Source organism: Festucalex cinctus, chromosome 6, assembly GCF_051991245.1.
Source record: "Festucalex cinctus isolate MCC-2025b chromosome 6, RoL_Fcin_1.0, whole genome shotgun sequence".
Lineage (NCBI taxonomy): Eukaryota > Metazoa > Chordata > Actinopteri > Syngnathiformes > Syngnathidae > Festucalex > Festucalex cinctus.
In genome coordinates, this window is record NC_135416.1 from 15,462,716 (window position 1) to 15,483,749 (window position 21,034).

General features: G+C 37.8%; 1 protein-coding gene across 4 annotated transcripts; it reads left to right on the forward strand.

Annotated features, from left to right (window-relative positions):
• Positions 1-601: 601 nt before the first annotated feature.
• Positions 602-21,013, forward strand: micu3a (mitochondrial calcium uptake family, member 3a). 4 transcript variants are annotated; one of them, XM_077523875.1, is made up of 16 exons: positions 603-931; positions 4,227-4,374; positions 6,459-6,490; positions 7,154-7,232; positions 8,518-8,565; positions 10,602-10,684; positions 10,931-11,002; positions 12,137-12,178; positions 12,851-12,946; positions 16,069-16,083; positions 17,555-17,649; positions 17,769-17,940; positions 19,208-19,316; positions 19,407-19,564; positions 20,329-20,393; positions 20,589-21,013. In XM_077523875.1, the coding sequence occupies exons 1-16, from the start codon at positions 671-673 to the stop codon at positions 20,593-20,595; spliced, it is 1,482 nt and encodes a 493-aa protein (XP_077380001.1). In that variant the 5' UTR covers positions 603-670; the 3' UTR covers positions 20,596-21,013. The 4 variants fall into 4 exon arrangements, with proteins under 4 accessions (XP_077380004.1, XP_077380001.1, XP_077380003.1 ...); XM_077523877.1 differs by lacking the exons at positions 16,069-16,083; positions 20,589-21,013 and having other exon boundaries at positions 20,329-20,397; XM_077523878.1 differs by lacking the exons at positions 12,137-12,178; positions 16,069-16,083; positions 20,589-21,013 and having other exon boundaries at positions 602-931; positions 20,329-20,397.
• The last annotated feature ends 21 nt before the right edge of the window (positions 21,014-21,034 follow it).

Here is a 21,034-nt window from a genome sequence, read left to right on the forward strand (position 1 = left end):
TAAATAGACAAATAAATAGAATAAACTGTTTTGGGGGAGTTTTCTTTTTCTTCAGACATAATTTTAAGTTTAGAACTATAAAATAAGTGCCAATGATCGAGACCGTCGGACCATTAGTGAGGACCTTTAAGGACCATTTATTGATTGTAGGAAAAAATAAAAACGTTAAGCCAATACAACTTAGTGCTATAATAACATTCTATTACAAATAAGTCATGATGCCACTGTAGCAACGATGGCAAATTTTGGCTTGTCGTTGGCAGTCAAGCCAAGAGAAACTAAGAAATTACAGTGTTATGAATAAATTAATATAATTCCAGGGAAAACGTATTAGAATTTAGGTTGTAAATGTAGCTCAGTGTTTCTGATAGTGTTAAGCCCAGCTTCTGCTGGCCCTGACACCTCACCACTGACTCACTATAACATTTGGCCACATCCCATATGTTAATTAATGAATCTGCCAAATATTATTAATGGCATAAACACAGACACGTTGACTCAAACAAATAAACATGGTTATTGGTCGGTCGTAATCAACTGTTTTCTAAACGCACGTTAATATTCACATTATTATACAGCACTTCTCGCGATAGTCCAAGTCACGTGATAGCTCCAAGCTGTCCTCAAAGTTCTGACCACACCAAGCGGCATCACAACACAAACAGCAACAATGGCCGCCTTCCGCAGAGCGGCTTCGCTGGCCGTTAAGCTTAGCCTGTGCTCGGTGTCGAGAAACGAGCTGTCCGGGCGTCAGACGGCCTCAAAAGCGCGGAAGTGTCTCACTTTCGGGCTTTGTCTGGCGACGGGAGGCGCAGTGGCACTTTACTTGTACGAGGACATGACTAACCGCAGAAGCTGGAGGAGGACGATGGGGACTCGCAGCATCCACGGTTTGCTGCCATCCATCCCAGCCGTTGAAGCCAAAGAGAAGGTGGGTGGCTAACCGGGGCGGTACTAAAGCAACATCACGGCTATGCGACTTCATTAGACGTCGCTACTAATTTAGATGCTTGGTCGTGTTTGGCCACCAGGGCCTTGTGTTTATTTCATCCTTTGTGAAAGAAATCCTCGACTATTTACACACCGCCTCTCACAAATGTAAGAATATGTTCATAGTGAAGTCGTTATGTTTTCATGTTGGCCGTATAAAATATAATGTTTGTTTGTTCCGAAAACGACTGCTCACTATTTGGCAGCTGGGCGATGTGCGCGCGCACATGCAGCGATGGCGCTCTCCGTTCCAGCTGGTGCTGAAATGTCAACATGAGCAGTCACAGCAACAAAGCTTTGAATTGAAATTTGAGAAGCAGGTGTACAGCGTTGGCTCGGCGAATGAGTGATTAAAGGTCTGCCTCAGCTACAGCTATCCTGGAGTTTTCATGTTCATCCTGTGCTTGCTGGGTCTCCTCTTGGTACTTTGGTTTCCTCTCACATTCCAAAAAAACATGCAAGGTTGGTTTATTAGGTTCATTAAACATCAGCACATATTTTACAGTAGAAAACAATCTCTGTGTACTTCACCAAACAAAAATGTCCCAAAAAGTGGATACATAAGTTATATATCTTCTGCCATCTAGTGGAAGAGCATGTAATTGTTCCCCCTGTCAATATACGTCGTTGGCATAGATCAGGAGTCGGCAAACCCGGTCCTCGAGGACCGGAGTCCTGCAGATTTGTGATGTTTCCCTTCTCCAACACAAATGATATATGATCAGCTCATCAGCAAGCTCTGCATAATCCTAATAATGATCCTGATGATTGGAATCAGCTTATGTTAGAAGAGGAAACCTCTAAAACCTTCAGGACTCCTGCCCTCGAGGACCGAGTTTGCCAAATTGGGAATCACTGCGCTAAATTGTCAATAGGTGTTTGAATGTGAGGGTGAATGGTTGTTTTGTTTTGCCTGTGCCCTGTGATTGACTGCATGATGAAGAGTCCAAAGTCTGACACGCTAATGCTAATTAGCGCCCTACTCGCGGCACTTTTACCTCTCAAAAGAACGGCGATTCATACAAAACGCTTCAGGAATGTATACAGAGAAGTATTTTAACATTACTCACCGGCATATGCTCTTCCTACGCTGCAAATTTTTTTTAAAAAAAATCAACTTTTATTGGCATACTACAACTTGATCGTGACTTTTTCCTTCTACTCTCTTCTTCTACACAACTTAACTGTGTATCAGAACGCATGAAACCACACTGCCCTTAAGTGCCCAAATCGGGTACAACATGAACAGCGTTCACAGGACACAAACAAGGGCAAGACAGTATAAAATAATATATATTTATTTAATTTATTCGATTTTAGCACATTTAAAATCCATTCTGAATCGTACTAAATGAGAATCACGATTCTGAGAATTGATTATTATTATTATTTTTTTTTTTGGGGCACACCCTGCCCTACCTATTATGCTGCTGGTGTTCTTGGAGGGCAAATTATTTTTTTAGGTGGTACTTGGTGTAAAATGTTTCAGAATCACTCTAAAGGGAAAGCACCATCTGTTGTATGGTCAGAGAAGAAAGACTAAGCAATACTGTAGTAAGGTTATTTTTGACTATACACAAGCACATTACATCACTTAATGTTTATTTTAAAACAACTAATTAATTTTTACATTGTTACTTATCTAGCAGGTATTGCATTCGAAGCTAACTGCCTCTATAACACTTTTTTTTTTTTTTTAACTTTATTCCTTAGTGAGAATCAAAACCACAGCCTTCACACGGTTCTCTTTGCAAAGGAGCAGAAACCTCATCTCATATTTAAGCTCCCTCAGTGAAGGCAGCATCAAAGCTTTATGAATGGATCGGTACGCTCATTAGCATGTTAGCTGAGCTGTGCAGAAACCTTGCTGCAATGAGCCCTGTGGCCAAGCAGGTTTAAATTTGGAAAGCTGTCTTGTAATCACAAAGCTTCATGCAGCACCAACTGGTGGTGTAGCACTGCAGCTAATCAAGTTGATGGACTGGCTGCTTAGAGATTCCAATCATGTTGAAAGTATACTGAAAAAAAAATCGCACTAAAGGGCCTGACAGTAATTTGAAGAAGATTTGTGAAAAAAAAGAAAATAGAATCCAGCAAAAAGGATGAGACATTTTTTTATAGGCTTGCTTTGTGTATATGGGGCTGAGCTCTCTACATCAAGTCAACAATGAATAATTTACTAGGGATGTAATGATATCCAAACATCACGATACGATATTATCACGATATGAAGGTCACGATATGATAATTAGCACAATATTGTGGGGAGGTTGGCGATACATAAAAAGGTCGCAATATTGTAAAAATAAATAAATAAGAAAAAAGACAAATATTGTGCTTTTGTACATTTCAGCAATGCTTATAAACAACCTACAATCGCTAATAACACTTAATATTGAGGCACTTACTTGCCAATGCAAGCCCACATTGAGATCGCCACATATTGACTCGGTTTATATACATATAAGGGCCAAAACATGCCTTGTGAAAATTAAATTGCACTAAAAAACTAGCCACCAGAGGGTGCTAGAACTGCACAAATGGAAATCAACTGATGTTTTTTTAACAGATGTGCTGCTTTTAAAACTCATTCACTGCCAGTCATTATAGAAAATTTTTACATTTCCAATACTCACGTGATATTCCATTCAATAATTATATATAAACCGAATCTACCAAATAACAGAATAGACTCCCTACTTTTTGTCCCGTCCCGTTCTTTTATAATTGACAGCAGAAAAATGTAGGTTTGCCAAAATGCAGCCATTTCTCCCATGGACTCTGAAACTGTGTTTATTTCCTATAAAATGGGGCTATGATGTCATCTACCGGTGGTTGGGCATCAGTAAAGTTGTTTCCAAGTTTGATATTTACAGTGGAGCATGCTCAGATTTGCCCCCATTTAGCACCGCTCTAAAAAATACAATTGACAAGTATACTTGTCAAAGGCAGTGAATGAGTTAATATGATGACAACGGTATATTGTGGCAGTTTTAATATCGCGATATCACGATATTGCCATTATCGTTACATCCCCATAATTTACTGTATAGTAGTTCATAATTTATTTCATTTTTTTAGTCATTCTGAGGAGACAAGTAATGACAAAATGGATAGTATTAGTAACAATCATCAACAACAATCAAACAGTAATCCTCAACCTTCAGATACTGCATCAGTTTTCAAGTGTAACCGTTTTTTGTTTGTTTTTTTGTTTTTTTCATCTTTTTCTACAGGCACATCCAATGGACTTTGAGGAGGGAGATGTGCACATGTCGTCCCATGAGCATCGTTTCCGAATGTTTAGCTCTGTGGAGTATGAAGGGCAGCTCTACATGACTCCTCAGAACTTCATCGAATCAGTCACCATGAGTGAACCGAGGAGTATGTATAGCATTGTTTTCTACACATAACATACAGAGTAAAATTGGCTGTATTTGTTGTGGCCTTCTGTTGTTACTGATGTTGTAGACATCATTCAGCACATGCTACCATGAGTAAAATAAAATGTGTTTTGGTGTCAGTTCGTATGCACACGTTTGTTTTTTGGAATATGAGTTTAATTAACTTTAAATTAAGCTCAACACATGCATACAAATTTTGTCAATAGTTTCCATAAAAATGTAGTCTCTTTAAAAAACAAAAAACAAAACAAACAAACAAACAAACAAACAAACAAACAAACAAACAAACAAACAAACAAACAAACAAACAAACAAACAAACAAACAAACAAACAAACAAACAAACAAACAAAAACAAACAAACAAACAAGAAAGCTGTTTTTTCTTCTGTTGCTGCTTCAGGTCTTTCCAGTGCATTGCTGTTGATATAGCGCCTCTATAATGGTGCAACACTGCAACTGCAGTTGCCATACAAAAAGCCACACATACAAAGCCATACAAATACAGCAAATACAGTACACTTGAATTGTATTTTACAGCAATACTTTTACCATATTTATAATTTCATGTGTAGTAGTGGTTAAAATTGCTAAACTTGTATTCAAGATATTAGAGCGGTGCACCCTCAGCGATACATTTAAATGAGTGAGCCTCGCCTTTCAATACATATACAGTGTCCCTCGTTTATCGTGGTTTCATCTTTCGTAGCATCGCAGTTTCGCGGATTTTTTTTGCAGCGTGTTATTTTTTTTATGTGCTTTTTGGTTTGTTTACTTTTTTGGCCTTTGCGCTTGCCGTAACTCTTGAACCCAACGTCCGACCGAGGACATACGGGCATCCACTCGACGAGACCTTTCCAACGGTGTCTGTCCCTTCGCTTCACAACATTGAATTCCAGCGATAGAAAATATATACTGTGCTGTATAACAAGTAATTTAAAAAATACTTTTTTTAGTGGAAAAAATGTAAATGAAAAAAAAACAACATAAATGATGAATGAAAAAGCATTCATAATAAACTAAAAATCATACCAAAACGAAAAAACATATATAATAAATGAAAAAAAAAAAATATATATATACTGTGCTGTATAATGTAATAAGTAAATTTAAAAAAAAAACATACTTTTAATGGAAATAATGAATGTAAATGAAAAAAAAACACATATGATATTAAAAAGCATTTATAATAAAGTAAAAATCATACCAAAACGAAAAAAACATATATAATAAATGAAAAAATGTATGTAATTAACGGGATTTTTTAAAACATTTTTATTTTATTTTTAATTTTTATTATTAACGCGGATTTCCATTATTAGTGCCTGCCTGTGCCACCAATGTGGGTAATTATGTTGACTGAAATGAACATCTATCACTGTGTTGAGTTTTAATGTATAAAATTCCATCAGGTTGACCTTGTCTTGTCCATCTCTGCCGACCTGCTGCCATTCGAAGCAAATTTGCTGCGGCAACCTCAAAGCAGATGGCCTCAGAGCTTTTGTTTAGTCTAAGGTTATTTGTTAGTCAGACACATATACACGTTGACACTGATGCACACAGACCTCCTTTATTTAACATTTGCTCACATTTACACTTTTTTACAACTAATAAATATCTAAACTACCCTTATCCCCGCACAACACATTTATTTTGTTCTTAAGTGTGAGATTGTTGCGCCTGATGCACCTGTATGAGTGTTTACATCTGCTCTGCTCCTGACATATGATACAGCCACACATACGCACCCACTCAGCAGCCGACATCCTCTAATGCCCACTTTGAAGTTGAATTAAGATGAACTTTGTTGTATAAAACAGAACAAAAGTAGCCTGCGCTTTTACTGGGACATTCCACCTACTACAAAGATGAGCACAGGGCACTTTAGATGGGCCTGTGATGATCACAGTTTGTATATACAATGTGTGTGCGTGCTGTGTGTTGTGACTGTACCGTGCGCATTAAGACCCATTTCTAGATAATACAGATGCTATCTGACAGAGCCCACCCAAACCCTCTTCTCCTCTTTCCCTTCTTTTTCTCTCTTTTGTCTGGCTCCCTGGCAGGCAAGAGGCCCTGGAGGTCCCTGACCAAACAGGTGGGGGACACACTCTAAAAGCTTCTTTATTCCTTCCACCATGTTGCCAGCGTTTGTTGTATTCTACATGTGGTTATCTGTTTATATCTCGAATTTGACTTTCCTTCTTAACTTGGCACTGTATATAATAATATGGCCGTTTCATATTATGTTTGTAGTGAGATATATAGTTGTGCTGATTTCCATTGACAAAATTTTGTTTATGAGGAATATTAACAATTACTGTATTAACTTATTTTTTTCACAATATTCAGTTTAATGGACCCTGACAATAGCTATCTTATTGTTCATCTTGCATTGAGCAGATTAATGCTGCATGGAGGGGTTGTGCCACAGTGGAGGCGTGAGTGGATGTTATTAAACTTCCAACAGTATAAGAATGAATCAACAGTGCCTCTGCTGGTCACAGCCAAGAATGCACCCAATGTGAACTCAATTGTCTCAAAATGCAATCACGCAACTCAATTTAGGGTGTCCACTAGCTTCTAAAAAAAATGATATTCAGAATTTGAAGACTTGCCACAAGCACAAAAAATATTTCTTATATATGAATTTGTGATATGTTTCAAACAGACAGTAAATTGTTGTGAATGAAACATAATATTTGCTCATTTCCAAGAGAATCTTCACAAGCGACTTTTATTTGGTGCATATTTTTTCCAGGAGCTGGAGAAAATCCTATCAGATACTCCCCCCGTATGGAGAGGATCCTCCAAACTATTCCGTAACCTGAGAGAACGAGGTACAATATGCACTCAAACACACACATGTACTGTACACAAAAAGACTACAAGCAGAAATGGTACTTTGCAAACCTAATCTATTATTTGTAACCTTGTCTAAGTAAGTGAAATGGTTTCAATGTCTACTGATCACTACAGATTATGAATTGTTGTTTTGGCGTCAGTGTTTTATTTACCACATTATTTACTTCACTTGGAAAATAGCATCTCAAATTCCATATTTTACTCAGTTTCCGGGTTTACCTGCCAATGTGTGTGTTTTTGTGAGTCACAGTAGGTGTCTCTAATCCGGGGTTGGAGGCATGCTGTCTCTGCTGACAGCCAACCAACCAACCTGCTGACCAAACTAAAAATAAACCACATTGCCTCTCCTCTCTTCACTACTCTCATTTCCTCATACTGTATAACATACCTCCAAGTATGCAACACCAATGAGATATTATTTTTAGTATTATAGCAACCCCCTCTCAAAAAGGAGATTTATATCTGTGGGCATTTCCCCATTCAATTTCGCAATATGTCAGTTAATGTCCTGATATGTATGCAATACAAACTGTGTTTGTCTGGACACGTATTCCTATGCGGAGCGGGAACAGCTAAATTCCTTGGAATGGCTACAAGATTCTGAGAATGACAAAATTAAATGGAATGCTCTGTGTGTGTGTGTTTCATGTTTTTCCATCGGTGATATTAAGATTCCTTTGTAGTTGGATTATAAGAATGGGGTTTGATGTTCTTGAAGAAAAAAAAAATGGATGAGATTTAGGGACAGATATTGATAAAATAATGGTATTGCAGAAAAGTTCTCAATCTTAAGAATCATCATCAGCACTACTTTAAAACCAGGATTTGCATTTGGTGAATGCACACTCAGTGGTTTGAGTGCATGACATGAGGGGGATGGGGTGGGACTTCTGTTCCAAATCAGCTCCTTTACACAAAGTAGGACACACAAGCCTGTCACTGGTTCTACCTGGTGTCATGTTCACCAACACACATACACACAAATCCACATCCACGAGAAAGCAATGTTCCGTAACACTCAAGCGAGTCACCCTGAACAATCTGGACAATCAGAAAGCAAAAAAGAGTGTTTGTTAATAGGCCCGAAGCAAGAAAAGATCATGTCCTGAAACATTTTTCACCTGCTTATTCAAATACGCGGCCCCTTGTCACATTGCTAGAAATAGTGTGTGGCCAAGTGGATTATTGGTTTACTTCCAGGAAGATACATGAAAATATTGTGTTATTGTGTCTCTAACTACATCGTGGTCTTGTTGCTAGGTATCATCTCATACACTGAATACCTGTTCCTGCTCTGCATCCTGACAAGTGAGTATGTCCATATCCTGCTGTTTGTGTGCTATACTTATTTGGGAGACCAAAGTTGGTGAATGTATTACATCAGGTATTGTCATAGTTACAATGTCCCCTCCAGGTATGTAGCTGCAGAGTGAAATTCACTTTGCCATGGTAAATACAGTGCAAAGATTCAGCACTAAAGTTACATTTTACATTTCAGCACTAAAGTTACATTTTCAACATACCATGACATGGTCATAAGCAAGAACGGTATGAAAAGTGAATCGTAATATTAAATAAATACTGTATTACAATTCCATTCCAAAACAAATGATTATAAATAAAACAATATGGCCCGCAGCAAACCAATTAATGTGGCCGAAAGTGACTGAACAAGACAACCATGAGCAAATCAGTCACCGGCTGACCGGCTAACATTTGATCCCAGCACAAATAGCAACTCACTGCAACGGACAAACAGTGACCCCTGGGGTTCTTATTGAGAAATATTTACAGATGCCACACAAAAGGTACAATAAACCACAAGCAACATGGTGTGATTGTAAAGGAAGAAGCAAATTAACCTGGCCACCGTATCTGTTATATTACAAAGAGAGGAAACAGGTGTGAAATAAAATGTTATTGTGTGGATATATGAGAGGCTTTTGACTCAACGTATTGCTTTTTCAGCCACAACCAACTACATATGTATTGAGAAATATACTAATGTATGCTTAAGTATGGTACAGCTTGCAGCGATGGCAGACTTGATGTCACTTTATTCTCAACTAGCCGTGAATGTAACTTTTGTTGTGAAAGCTGTCATGCATTTTGCTCCCAAAAACGTATAAATACGTTCTATTTTAAATGTATTAAGTATCCCAAAGACATACCACAATTTCCATACTATAAGGCGCACCTGATTATAAGTCGCACCCAGTACATTTCTAAAGGAAAAATCATTTTGTACATACATAAGCCGCACCTGACTATAAGCCGCATGTGCCCACATTGAAACATGAGATATTTACAAAGAAAGATGGTACACAGAAAGAGTTTTCAAAGGTTTAATAATATACCTTAGCTTTTCTTTCCAAACAGTGCCTGTGACGGGGCAGTAACACAGCAGGGTTAAAAATAACATACCGGTAAAAGTCACTGAGACTGAGACTTCTTGTATTTTCCATGATGTGGGTCTGTTCATGCTAATTTTATTCATGCACAAAGCACGAAGTTACGTTAAACTTCATCTTCCTCGACACATATATTCCACCTGTCTCACTCTTACCTTTTCTGCTTGAGCACTCCTGGCGGCCGTCAGAAAAAAAATGCATATATTAGCCGCATCTTTGTACAAGCCGCAGGTTTGAAAGCGTGCGAAAAAAGTCGCGGCTTATAGTCCAGAAATTGCGGTATTTATACATTTTTTTTTTGTTTTTTTTTTTTTTTTTGTTTTTTGTTTTTTTTTTGATAGAAAATACAGAATGCTTTGATGCAGCCTATAGAGAACAGGTGAAAAATTATAGTAATTACAAAAATGTCTAGCAGGTGGCAGCAGAGTATAAGAGATCAACCAGGGCTATGATGAAAACAAACTGTTTGAAGAGACTCTAATGTTGTTCCATGTTTTTTTTTTATAGCAATAGAACACAATATTCCGTGGGCCTTGCAAAATCAGTCAAAATACAGTAAAACAGTCGGGAGTGAAGGGGATTGCTTCAGTGAAAATGGCTGGGACTGAATGACTTACTGTATTATGAAATTAAAAATATAGTTTAGTATTATTGTGAAATGCAATACTTTATATACTGTATTGGTACAGATTGCACTCCATACATGGAAAGGTTTTTTTTGTTTTTTTGTTTTTTTGTTTTTTTGTGAAAGCTCATGTGATGAGGACCAAAAACAATCCACTCCACTCAAGCTCTATACTATAGGTTAAGATAATGAATTGAAGGAATACTGTATCTGCCCATTGTCATGACTGTATGCTATTTGGTTATTTATAATTACCGTTAACAGACTCTCTTGATAACTCTCACCATGTGTGTTCTTCTCTGCTGCAGAGCCCCATGCTGGTTTTAAGATTGCCTTCAATATGTTTGATGCAGACGGCAACCAGATGGTGGACAAGAGGGAGTTCTTGGTGGTAAGTCGCTAATAGGAAGAGTGAACCAATCATCCATGAGATAATTTTCATTCTGATGTCAGATTTATCTTTTAGATTAATGATGAGGTTTTGTCTTAAGGTTCTGTAATAAATGTATTTTTGGTTTAATCACTTGGGTTTGCACAAATCAAGTGGATGAGTACCAATACTGTGTGCTTTATATTTGATCACAGTGAAAAAAAACATTTCATGTCATAAATATCTTTATTCTTGACCCCTTTGCAGCTTCAGGAGATCTTCCGGAAGAAAAATGAGAAGAAGGGGAGGAAAGGGGATGCTGAGAAGTCAGCACAGTTGGTAAGTGAGTTGGTAATCAGAATCAAGGATCCATACGGTATAATAGTATATATATATAACAACAACACATTTTCCCAATTGTCCTGAATATAATCGACGGTGTGACGATTATGGATCGTCCATGTAGACTTGAAACTGATTCCACTGATCCATTGTATTATTGATACTAGTAGTAATAATATTGATAAATCCTAACAGTATAAATTATAGGCTCTGATCATTTTAAATCATTCACAAAGGTATTGTGATGCAACAGTTGCTGTGGTGTTGTGCATTTGAGGTTACTGAATTGCTATGCCAAACTGTGTGGATGCATTTAAAATGATGGATCATTAAATCACAGTTTATTGTCATCTTAGGAGATAATAGGATAATAACCCGTCATCTAACCACGACTGATTGCATGCTGCCTTACAAGTTTTTGTTGTACCATGATGGTGACATCCCAACTGTACTGTATCAAATGGATATACTCTTCTATAATTTGTCTTATTCCATGCTTCTGTGATTAAGGCTAAGGAACAACATTTTCTTGTATTCATTAGATATACTACTAATACTGATACTCTGGCCTTTAACATTTTTAGTTGTAAATGTTTAGATAACTTTAAGATAGAACCAAAAACTATGCACAATCATCATGTCAAACCACAACAAGGGGAGTGCATATAACTTTTCGTAGGTAAGGAAATAATTTTGGGGCTTCCCCTCCAAGTGTTCTGTATTAGCAGATCTTTTAAGTTGCCAAATAAGTAAACTCCATGAAAATTGGTTGAGATATGAGCAAGTTATTGTTTTTGTTTTTTAACTATAGTACTAGCCAAAGTGGGAGTTGATGTCAAGCCCTCCATATTACATATGTTTTTTTTTTAAATACATCTTGTATATACTTTGAATTTAGTACACAGCTAAGATCATATTTAGATGCCCATTTTAAATGTTTTGTGAAATGTGTTGCTCTAAGATATAATCAGAGAGGCATTGGAAATGACATGTCCCTCCCTATGCGGAGTGTATCCACAACCTCTCTCCTTGCATGTACTAACATGTCTTTTATCTTCTCTCCTCCTTCCTCTCTGACTGCATGCTCTGCCGTCCTCTCTCTCTCCCTCATGCCTCTTCTCTGTGTGGTAGAGTATGCAGCTGTATGGATATCAGGTTGCCCCCATGAACAGCGTATGTATCCAAAAACATACCCCCGTAGTGTTCTTTTTGCTCACCTTAGACGGTTTCAGACGATTGAAGGGTGAAATTCTCCAGATTAAAATAATTAATCGCTCTAAAACTGTACTTGTTGGTGGCATATTAAACGCCTTTACATAGGGATAATTCAACCAGTACAAAAAACATTGCTGTTTGAGGATTCCCTAAGTAGTGAGATCTGTGTGAAGTGCTGTGGTGGATAGATATTTTGTCTCAATGACGCTAGTTAGCAGCAGCGCATGTTCATGAAAAAAGGCTTCAGTAGTGTTCCTCGTGAGAGGTAGGTGGTCAGAACTATAACTCCACTTTTTCGAGGAAGCCCACTTCAGTACAACTAGCTTTTTCTCAGGGTCAATGACACAAGTCATGCTTTTAGTCAGAACATTTCCATTATTCTTACCGCATTTTGCTTCTGTATGTGGTTGGGAAAAAAAACTACAATTAGTAAATGTGCTATGGCCAGCAGGTGCCAAATATTTATGTTAAAAAGCAAAAACACACAAGCCCCAAGAATCTGAATCTGTGGGGGGAAACACCCCACATTGTATTAATATGATTTGATGATGGGTAAAATGCAGAAGCTACTTCCTGAAGTGGCGGTGTTAGAAGTGAACTGACCTTGGCCCCCCTTGACCACCCCTACAGGTGCTTAAAAAAGACAGTCAAGAGTTTGTGGCACGGAGTTACTGGGACGTTCTAAGGCGAGGCGCCAGCCAAATCCTCTTTTCTGACCTGGCGGAGGTATACAGACCCGACTGTCCTCTATCCTGTCATTCCCACTGTGTTTAACATTTACCCGTTTTTTGTTGTTGTTTTTTTTGTGTCCTTATCATCCAAAGACCTAAATGCATGAAGACAAAGAGACTATTTCCACGATTTCCCTTAAAACAACAACAAACAAAAAAGCATAAATATTACGCATTTGTCAAGTTGCATTATCAAACTGCAAGGGCTTTTATGTTGGCTTTAGTCAAGATGTGTCTCAAATGTCTTTATTCATTTGTTTTTTTTTTTGTTTTTGTTTTTTTACTTAACATTAGTTGAGATATGCCACCATGTTGTTCCCAGACTCCCCCTTGTTTTCCACGTTTTCATTTCCTTAGACTTCATATTTTTTTCTTGAAGTTTATGCACTCATTACAGTACATAAACTTCAACTTGTATTCCCTTTTATTCACCTAATTTAATGTATTTATTTTTTAGAAATACTTTAAAGAGTTCTTATGGATATAGTACATTTATTCTCGATGTGTTTGTTCTTATTATTTCTAAACCTGTACTGTGCTGGTGTGACATGATTGGCAAATAATATTAAGTGACACAGTATAATGTAGTGTTTGTCTAATACCCAATCTCTTGGCTTATTTATTTATTTATTTATTTATTTATTTATTTATTTATTTATTACTATCTTTATGTTTCAATATGTGTAGTTTTGTGGCCAGCGTTGTCAAACCATTCATCATTTACAGCAAGTTTAACCTTATATAGTATGTAGTAAATAGAAGAAAAGTTTAGAATTCAAAGTTCTAACCTCAGAAATGTTTGTACATTAGAATATGTTGATTTGAAAAACTGTTAAATATTATCGCATTTAAAAAAGGTGATGTACTGTCTTCATCTTTCATCATATTTAAATGAATGAAATGAAATGTACAGGAGTTTTCATATTACAATTTTCCAAGTGTAGACACTGATGACACTGAATTGGTGAATGATCATAATTCTGCCTAATAACAATCTCTACCATTTATAGATATGGAAATCACTGAGCACACGGTGGTTGGAAAACTACATGAAATAGTTTGTAAGGCAGCAATCTGTGCAAAAAAAAAAAAAGCACCTGAAACGCATCTTGGAGGTGTCGCTAATGATTACAAACAGCTAAAACATAGCACACTGGCTATGGCTAGCTGTCTAATGACAAGCTTTGTGCTGTGGCGCTGCCGTGGCAGCGGAAGCTTAGGTGAAGGTAATGACAGTGAAGTGTATTGGGTCTGACCTTGTATTTACTCAGGAGCCTTTCATCTGCCGGGATGTCAGATGGACAGCGTGCACACAGGACCAGGCAAAATGACAAGAAAAAACAAAGCAATAAACACAATGGAAAACATCTGCCAAATTCAAATTGTTTGACGCTAGAACATGAATACATTATGCAAACATACGCAAAAGGTAGACTCAATTGTGGAAACCGGAATGCACCGAATTGATAGAATACACTTGAGATAAGAACTAGTTGATCAGATAAATCGAGCAAAAGCGGAAGAGATAAAATCACCAAAAAGGTGAGGGCAGGCTCAATTGGCGGCCAGAGGTCAGCGGACAACAAATGTTGAAGTACAAAGTGGGTGGGTAGAAGGGAGCCTCGGGAAGCACTTTGAGTGCAAAAGAAAGAAACAGGTTGTATTTAAAGAAGGATGTGTTTACTCAACAGATTAGTCAAGCTCTTTGCTTTTGTGTGGCAAAAGAGGCGCTTATTGACAACTAGAGGAGGAGGCACTGCCAGTCAATATGAGGCGAAAGGAAATAAGGGTAAACTGAGAACATGCAGTATGAGAGGAAAATAAGAGGTAAAAAGGAATGACAGGTGAGAGACAAGGGAGAAAAGAGCAGGTCATGGGAAGGAAAACGTGGAGTAGCTTGTGTCTGTGGAAAGTGTTGCTAACTGACGGGCGGACTAAAGACTGACAAAGACCTGGTATCTCTGAGTTATAAATCAAGAGTTCGAAGGATGACATCAGTAATTACTGTTTTTACGTTTGCCATAAATGATCAAAAGTGTTTTGTAACACACACACAGCTGCCTGTGAGCAGAGTAATTATGTTGTCATCATGGTGGTGGTTGAGCTCACAATGGCACCGCCACACTTCAGGAATGATAACTTTGTTATGGTCACATTGGCATTATATCTGTATCTGTTGGCATTGCCGCAGGTTTAGTTAAGAGGTCAATATTTATACTATGATGGCCGGCACATGGCATGAGTGGTTACTCCATCTGCCTCACAGTTCTGAGTTTGGGGGTTCAAATCGAGGCTACCACCTTCCTTTGTTGAGTTTGTTCTGCCCAATCCTAGGTTTTCTCTGGGTACTCCAGTTTCCCACATTCCCAAAACATTTTTTTTTAGGTTAAATTAAGAGTGAATGGTTGTTTATAAGATCTGCAACTAGCTGGCGACCATGGTCAGAGCTTAGGAAGAACATTTACGCGTACGTTCTTTGAAACAGTATGCTTGACGTGTTCACAAGACCGTATTCTGCGTTCTTCATATAGAGGAACGTCCTGTGTCTGTGTCCAGACTGCAAAGTGAATAACACAAAAACTGGTGTTTTTTTTTTTTTTTTTTTTTTTTAAACTTACTTTCATTCTAATTATTTCCTGCATTGTATTTTGAGTCATGTTCCAAACTACATAACATTCACAAATGTTTTGGGACACTTGGCCATTACATGAAGTGCATATTGAAGGAAATATGTAGGTTACTCGTTTTTTGAAGCTATACAAGCTTCCACTATTCAGGAAAAACAAAACAAAACATTATATAAGGTATTGGAGTGGGTCTGAGAACATCTGTGAGGTCAGAGGTAAAGTTCAACACGTCTTGATAAAATGAAGAATAAAGAGTTATGGTTAAGAGGCCAAACCCTAATTCTGAAATTAATTCAGTGGTTTCTCAGCTCTTGTTCCAAATATTATACCCAACAATATTTAATTTCTAGTACCTTATTATTTTTTGAATATTCCTCCTTTTGAAACAATCTAAATCATGCAAAATGTAATCTTAATTCATGTGTCCTTAAAGAGGCAAAAATATTTGCCCTTTTTGACTTTTTCATCTTTGTCCTGCTTTGGGTTTTAGGATTTTAATCTTGAGGTAGAACCCCATTTAACGTTTTGGTGCAAATGTTTATGATAATGGCAAAAATTGCTCCTCCATCTTTGGCAAACATGAGATTTGATCCAGCATCATCTCTGCATACAGTAGCATGGCCATCAAAAACATGGTTTGGCAGTGATGGGCATGGCTGTGATTTAGTATTATCCACTTCCCCCTTTTCTGCCTTGATGCTGGATGACTTTTTATTGGAACCGATCAAAAGCCCAATGTCCCATTTCTATTCATGCCAATACTGAAATATCCCCCACATTTAGTCACTTCAAAAGAAACCTTCACAAATCGTAATTGTTTTTTCTCTTCCCTGTAGAGCTTTTATAAGTGTTTAAAAGCATGATAATTAACAGATTATATTGTGTAAATATAACAAATAGCATGGAGTTGGCTCTAATAATAACTGAATGTAGGGCTACTTGCCTAACTGGACGGACGCAACTATGAGAGAATCAAATGAAAGAAAAAAGGTGGAATCATCTCACATGCTCTGCATGTGTGCTTTTTATGCTGTGCTGTTAATGGTGTGAATCTGTTTGTTTGGCATTTGCAGCAAAATGCATGGATGTGCTAGCTTGATTGCATCTACACCAACCACTTCATCTGTCTCAACGTCAGTCTTTCCTTCTGCCTCTTCTTCTTTTACATCTTCTTCCTTTCTATTCTGATTCTACTTCCGGCATGTTTGGTGACAATGAGCATGACAGTTTCAGCTGTATCAGTTATGTGCTTTAATGTAAGTGCTATTTGCAAAAGTCGGTTTTCTGCTGTAACAACAAAAGTCACCAGTCTGGGCTACATGATTTAGATTATTAGAACAGTGTTTAGCTCTACTAGCAAGAAATAATAGTTGGAAGGCTCAGAGGATGTCTTCAAGTGTGCATTTTTTTATCTTCACTTGGTTTCTAGTGGTAATGATGATGATACGTGTCTCAAATAATGTACAAACTAAGTTCGCCAAGACCGCTGTCAGATGTTGAAACTGTTATTTCAAGGATGAATTGGATAACTTGATATATGTGTAAAACTTCTAGAAAAACAACAACATGAATGCAACCTGGGCTGGTGAATTGGTGTCATGGTAGCTGCTGACTGTTTTTGATTAGTTTGATTGATTGCTATGATCTGCATACACCAAATAGCTTGACTGTGTGTTTGCATTGTTGGATTAATAATGGTCTCGTCCTACTCATTCAGTTTCTCAATATACATTGTTGTGTATTTGTATGCGTGGTCTTTTTAATCTGTGAGCTGATCAAATTTTACTTCTAATAGTGTCCACTTCAGATTATTAGCTATTTCAATGTGCTTTCATATAGACTGTATTGGCTCCCTTCTTTGGTATTGAGAAACGGACGGTGTTTTCTGAAGAAAAAAAATGTTGCACCTTCTTGTTGAATGGGCTCTCACTGATCTTATTTCTTTCCCTTTTTGTGTCCTTTGCTTTTGATTTTAGCGTGCAGATGAGAGTCTAACGATTGATACCACCCTGCTGGTCCATTTCTTTGGGAAGAAAGGGAAGGCTGAGCTCAATTTTGATGACTTTTATAGGTATTATTCTGTAGCTTGCACAAACGCCTGTGATGACTCAATGCACCCTTATTTTAGAGGTGTTTTTTCTTTTTCCTTTTTACCCAATTTCAAATGAATTCTTTGTTTTATATACTCAGGTTCATGGACAACCTCCAGACTGAGGTGCTGGAGATTGAATTTCTGACCTATTCTAAAGGAATGGCCACCATCAGTGAAGAGGACTTTGCCAAGATCCTCTTGCGTTTCACTAATGTGGAGAATATTGGTGCCTACCTGGAAAATGTCAGACATAGTATACCTGACGAAAAGGTACTTTTTGTACACTATCCCAATAGACTTCTTGGTCTGTTGTCCATTTGGGGGGAAACAAACCCCCAAAACCTTCATGTGAACTAAATACTTAAATGAATAAATTTTTTTCATCTGATAAAAGTTGGCGAAGGAGCCATACTTGCCAAAACACATACTAGTCCCACAGAGTAGATGTGGCATGTTGATGTTTAAAATTAAATTGCTAAAAATTGTCATTGACAAGATAAAAAAACATAGGGATTTTAGAAAAAGAAAAACAAATGATATCCACTCATTTGTAACCGCAAATTTTTGCTACACAAATTTCAAGTGATGTTTTGGCTTGACATTTTATCTGTAGCCAGCAGCAGCACTTCTTCCATTCCCTCACGCATCTGTTTGATTTATTCTTCCTCTGTGAGTGCTGCTGCCTCCCAGCCATGAATAGCACCTGAAATTTCCCACCACCATTTCTTCCTGCAGCTGTTGTCACTCTCCACACTTCAACGCTCCACTGCCTCGCTCGACCACACACGCGCACACACGCACATGCATGGGCAAATGCTGATCAACTGTATACATCTATTAGTGTATCTGTATATGTCTCTTTATTTACAGAATGTCAGAAATTGATTGATTGACATTGTCATATGCTAATTAATTTCCCAATAAACCTCCCATTTACAATGTGAAAGCAGGGTTACCACCAGCCAGTCACATAATAAATATATATATATTTTTACATTATTATTATTATTATTATTATTATTATTATCCATCCATCCATCCATTTTCTTGACCGCTTATTCCTCACAAGGGTCGCGGGGGCTGCTGGCGCCTATCTCAGCTGGATCTGGGCAGTAGGCGGGGGACACCCTGGACTGGTTGCCAACCAATCGCAGGGCACACAGAGACGAACAACCATCCACACAAACGAGCACACCTAGGGACAATTCGGCGCGCCCAATTAACCTGCCATGCATGTCTTTGGAATGTGGGAGGAGACCGGAGTACCCGGAGAAGACCCACGCGGGCACGGGGAGAACATGCAAACTCCACCCAGGAAGGTCCGAGCCTGGACTCGAACCGGAGACTATTATTATTATTATTATTATTATTGCCATGAATGGCTCATTCTACACATTTTGTTTTGCTGTTTTTTTATTTTTATTTTTTTTAAACTTTTTTATTTTTTTTATTTTTTTTTTATAAATAGATAACGTCACTCAGGTGATGTGCCTCAAAGAGTCTTAATGTGTGTTTGTTGTTGTCGTTGCTGTTTAAGGGAATCACCTTTGATGAGTTCCGCTCCTTCTTCCAATTTCTCAACAACCTTGAAGACTTTGCCATTGCCATGCAGATGTACAATTTTGCTTCTCGTTCCATTGGACAAGGTTGGGACAGAGCTGTAGAAGTTATAGGTACATGTACTCCCCTTTTTCTGTGTGCAGGGAAACACACTATTTGTCTTTGTCTCCTGCCAGATGAGTTTGCAAGGGCAGTATATGTGGCCACTGGCCTCAAGTTGACACGTCACTTGGTCAACACTATCTTCAAAATCTTTGACGTGGATCACGATGACCAGCTCTCTTACAAAGAATTCATTGGCATCATGAAGGACAGGCTGCACCGGGGCGCCAGGGTGAGGAAGTACATCTTTCTATCGATACGAGAGCAGGCGCATGATTTAAGTGTCTTCCTGCACAATAACTTGTTTTTCATGCATCATGAATGAAATGACGAAGCACTGTATGGTTCAGTCAACAAATATTTTGAATGAAACATTTTAATGAACTGATTCTTGTCAAAAGAATTGCTGTTCCTTTCACCATTGTATAGTGAAAGCTGTGGAGATTTTTTCCCAGATGTTTGATCTTTGCCATCTATGACAGCTAGGAGGGGAAAAAAGGCAGCTATCAGCTCCACCTAATTATTTGAAGTGGTGAAAAAACTCCCAAGAAAAATGGAAACCACCTCATGTCACTGCACCAAGCGGCTTAGAGAGCAAATACACTGCCATCTAGTGGAGTTTTGTGATACGTCGACACAGTTGACTGTCAACATTGTTCAATGAAATTAAGCTAACGTTAGATATTATTATTATTATTATTATTATTATTATTATTATTATTATTATTATTATTATTTTGTGACCCAGTAAGTTGCTTGACGTCACTTCTTTAATAACTAAACACTTCTTCTATGTCTTTTCCCTCCTCTCCGACAATTGGCATGCATCTGGCTTTCTTTGTTGACCTTCCAAAAATGCTTGTTATAATGCTAACAATGTTTAATTCATTCCCCACTTGCTTTCATCTCTTTTATACTGCTCCAAACATATTTTTCCCTGCTCGTTCATCTCCCTGCATTTCCCTTTTCTGTCACGTCATGACATCAAATTCTCAGGGATATAAAGCAATGGAGCGAGCCATCTCCTTTAGATCCTGTTTGAAAAGAGAGCTGGCAAGCAGATAAGTATATAGCCAACAATTTTACTTTGCTAATTAAAATATCAGCTGTTATACACCAACCTGTCTGTGTTAGCCATTTTAGTAGTCGATTTTAGAATGTGATTTTGACACTTTGGATGAAATATGCCACAATATAAACGTATTCATAACTGTTCAGTTTTATCACGAACATGCCATCCTTTGCTCTTTGTTTACTAGGTGAAAGCAACACCACATCTCCCTTCCCTGCTGTGTTGTCAATCCGGTCAAGAGACAGACTGGTCCCGGATGGGCAACACAGACATTATAGACTTGCTGAATGTCGGAACAACAGTGAAGAACAGGAAGAAATTTACTGAACGTTTTGGAAGGGTTCTAACTAATAGTTTCACAGCATGACAAATCTTTATCACCCGCAGAAACAACCTATACACATTGAAATAGCTTAGTGGCCATTATAGCCCATAGAAATTTAAGTTACGTATGTACTTACTAATGTATATGCATGATTAACATGCACTCAGTCTTTATATATTTATTTCTACCTCTTTATTTGATTACTGATGTTTGCTTCGAGTGTTTTTATGTACTGCTTACCTATGTTTGGTGGTGTAATAAAATGACAGTTGTTAAAAATGTCACGCTAGTGTACATATTCTATT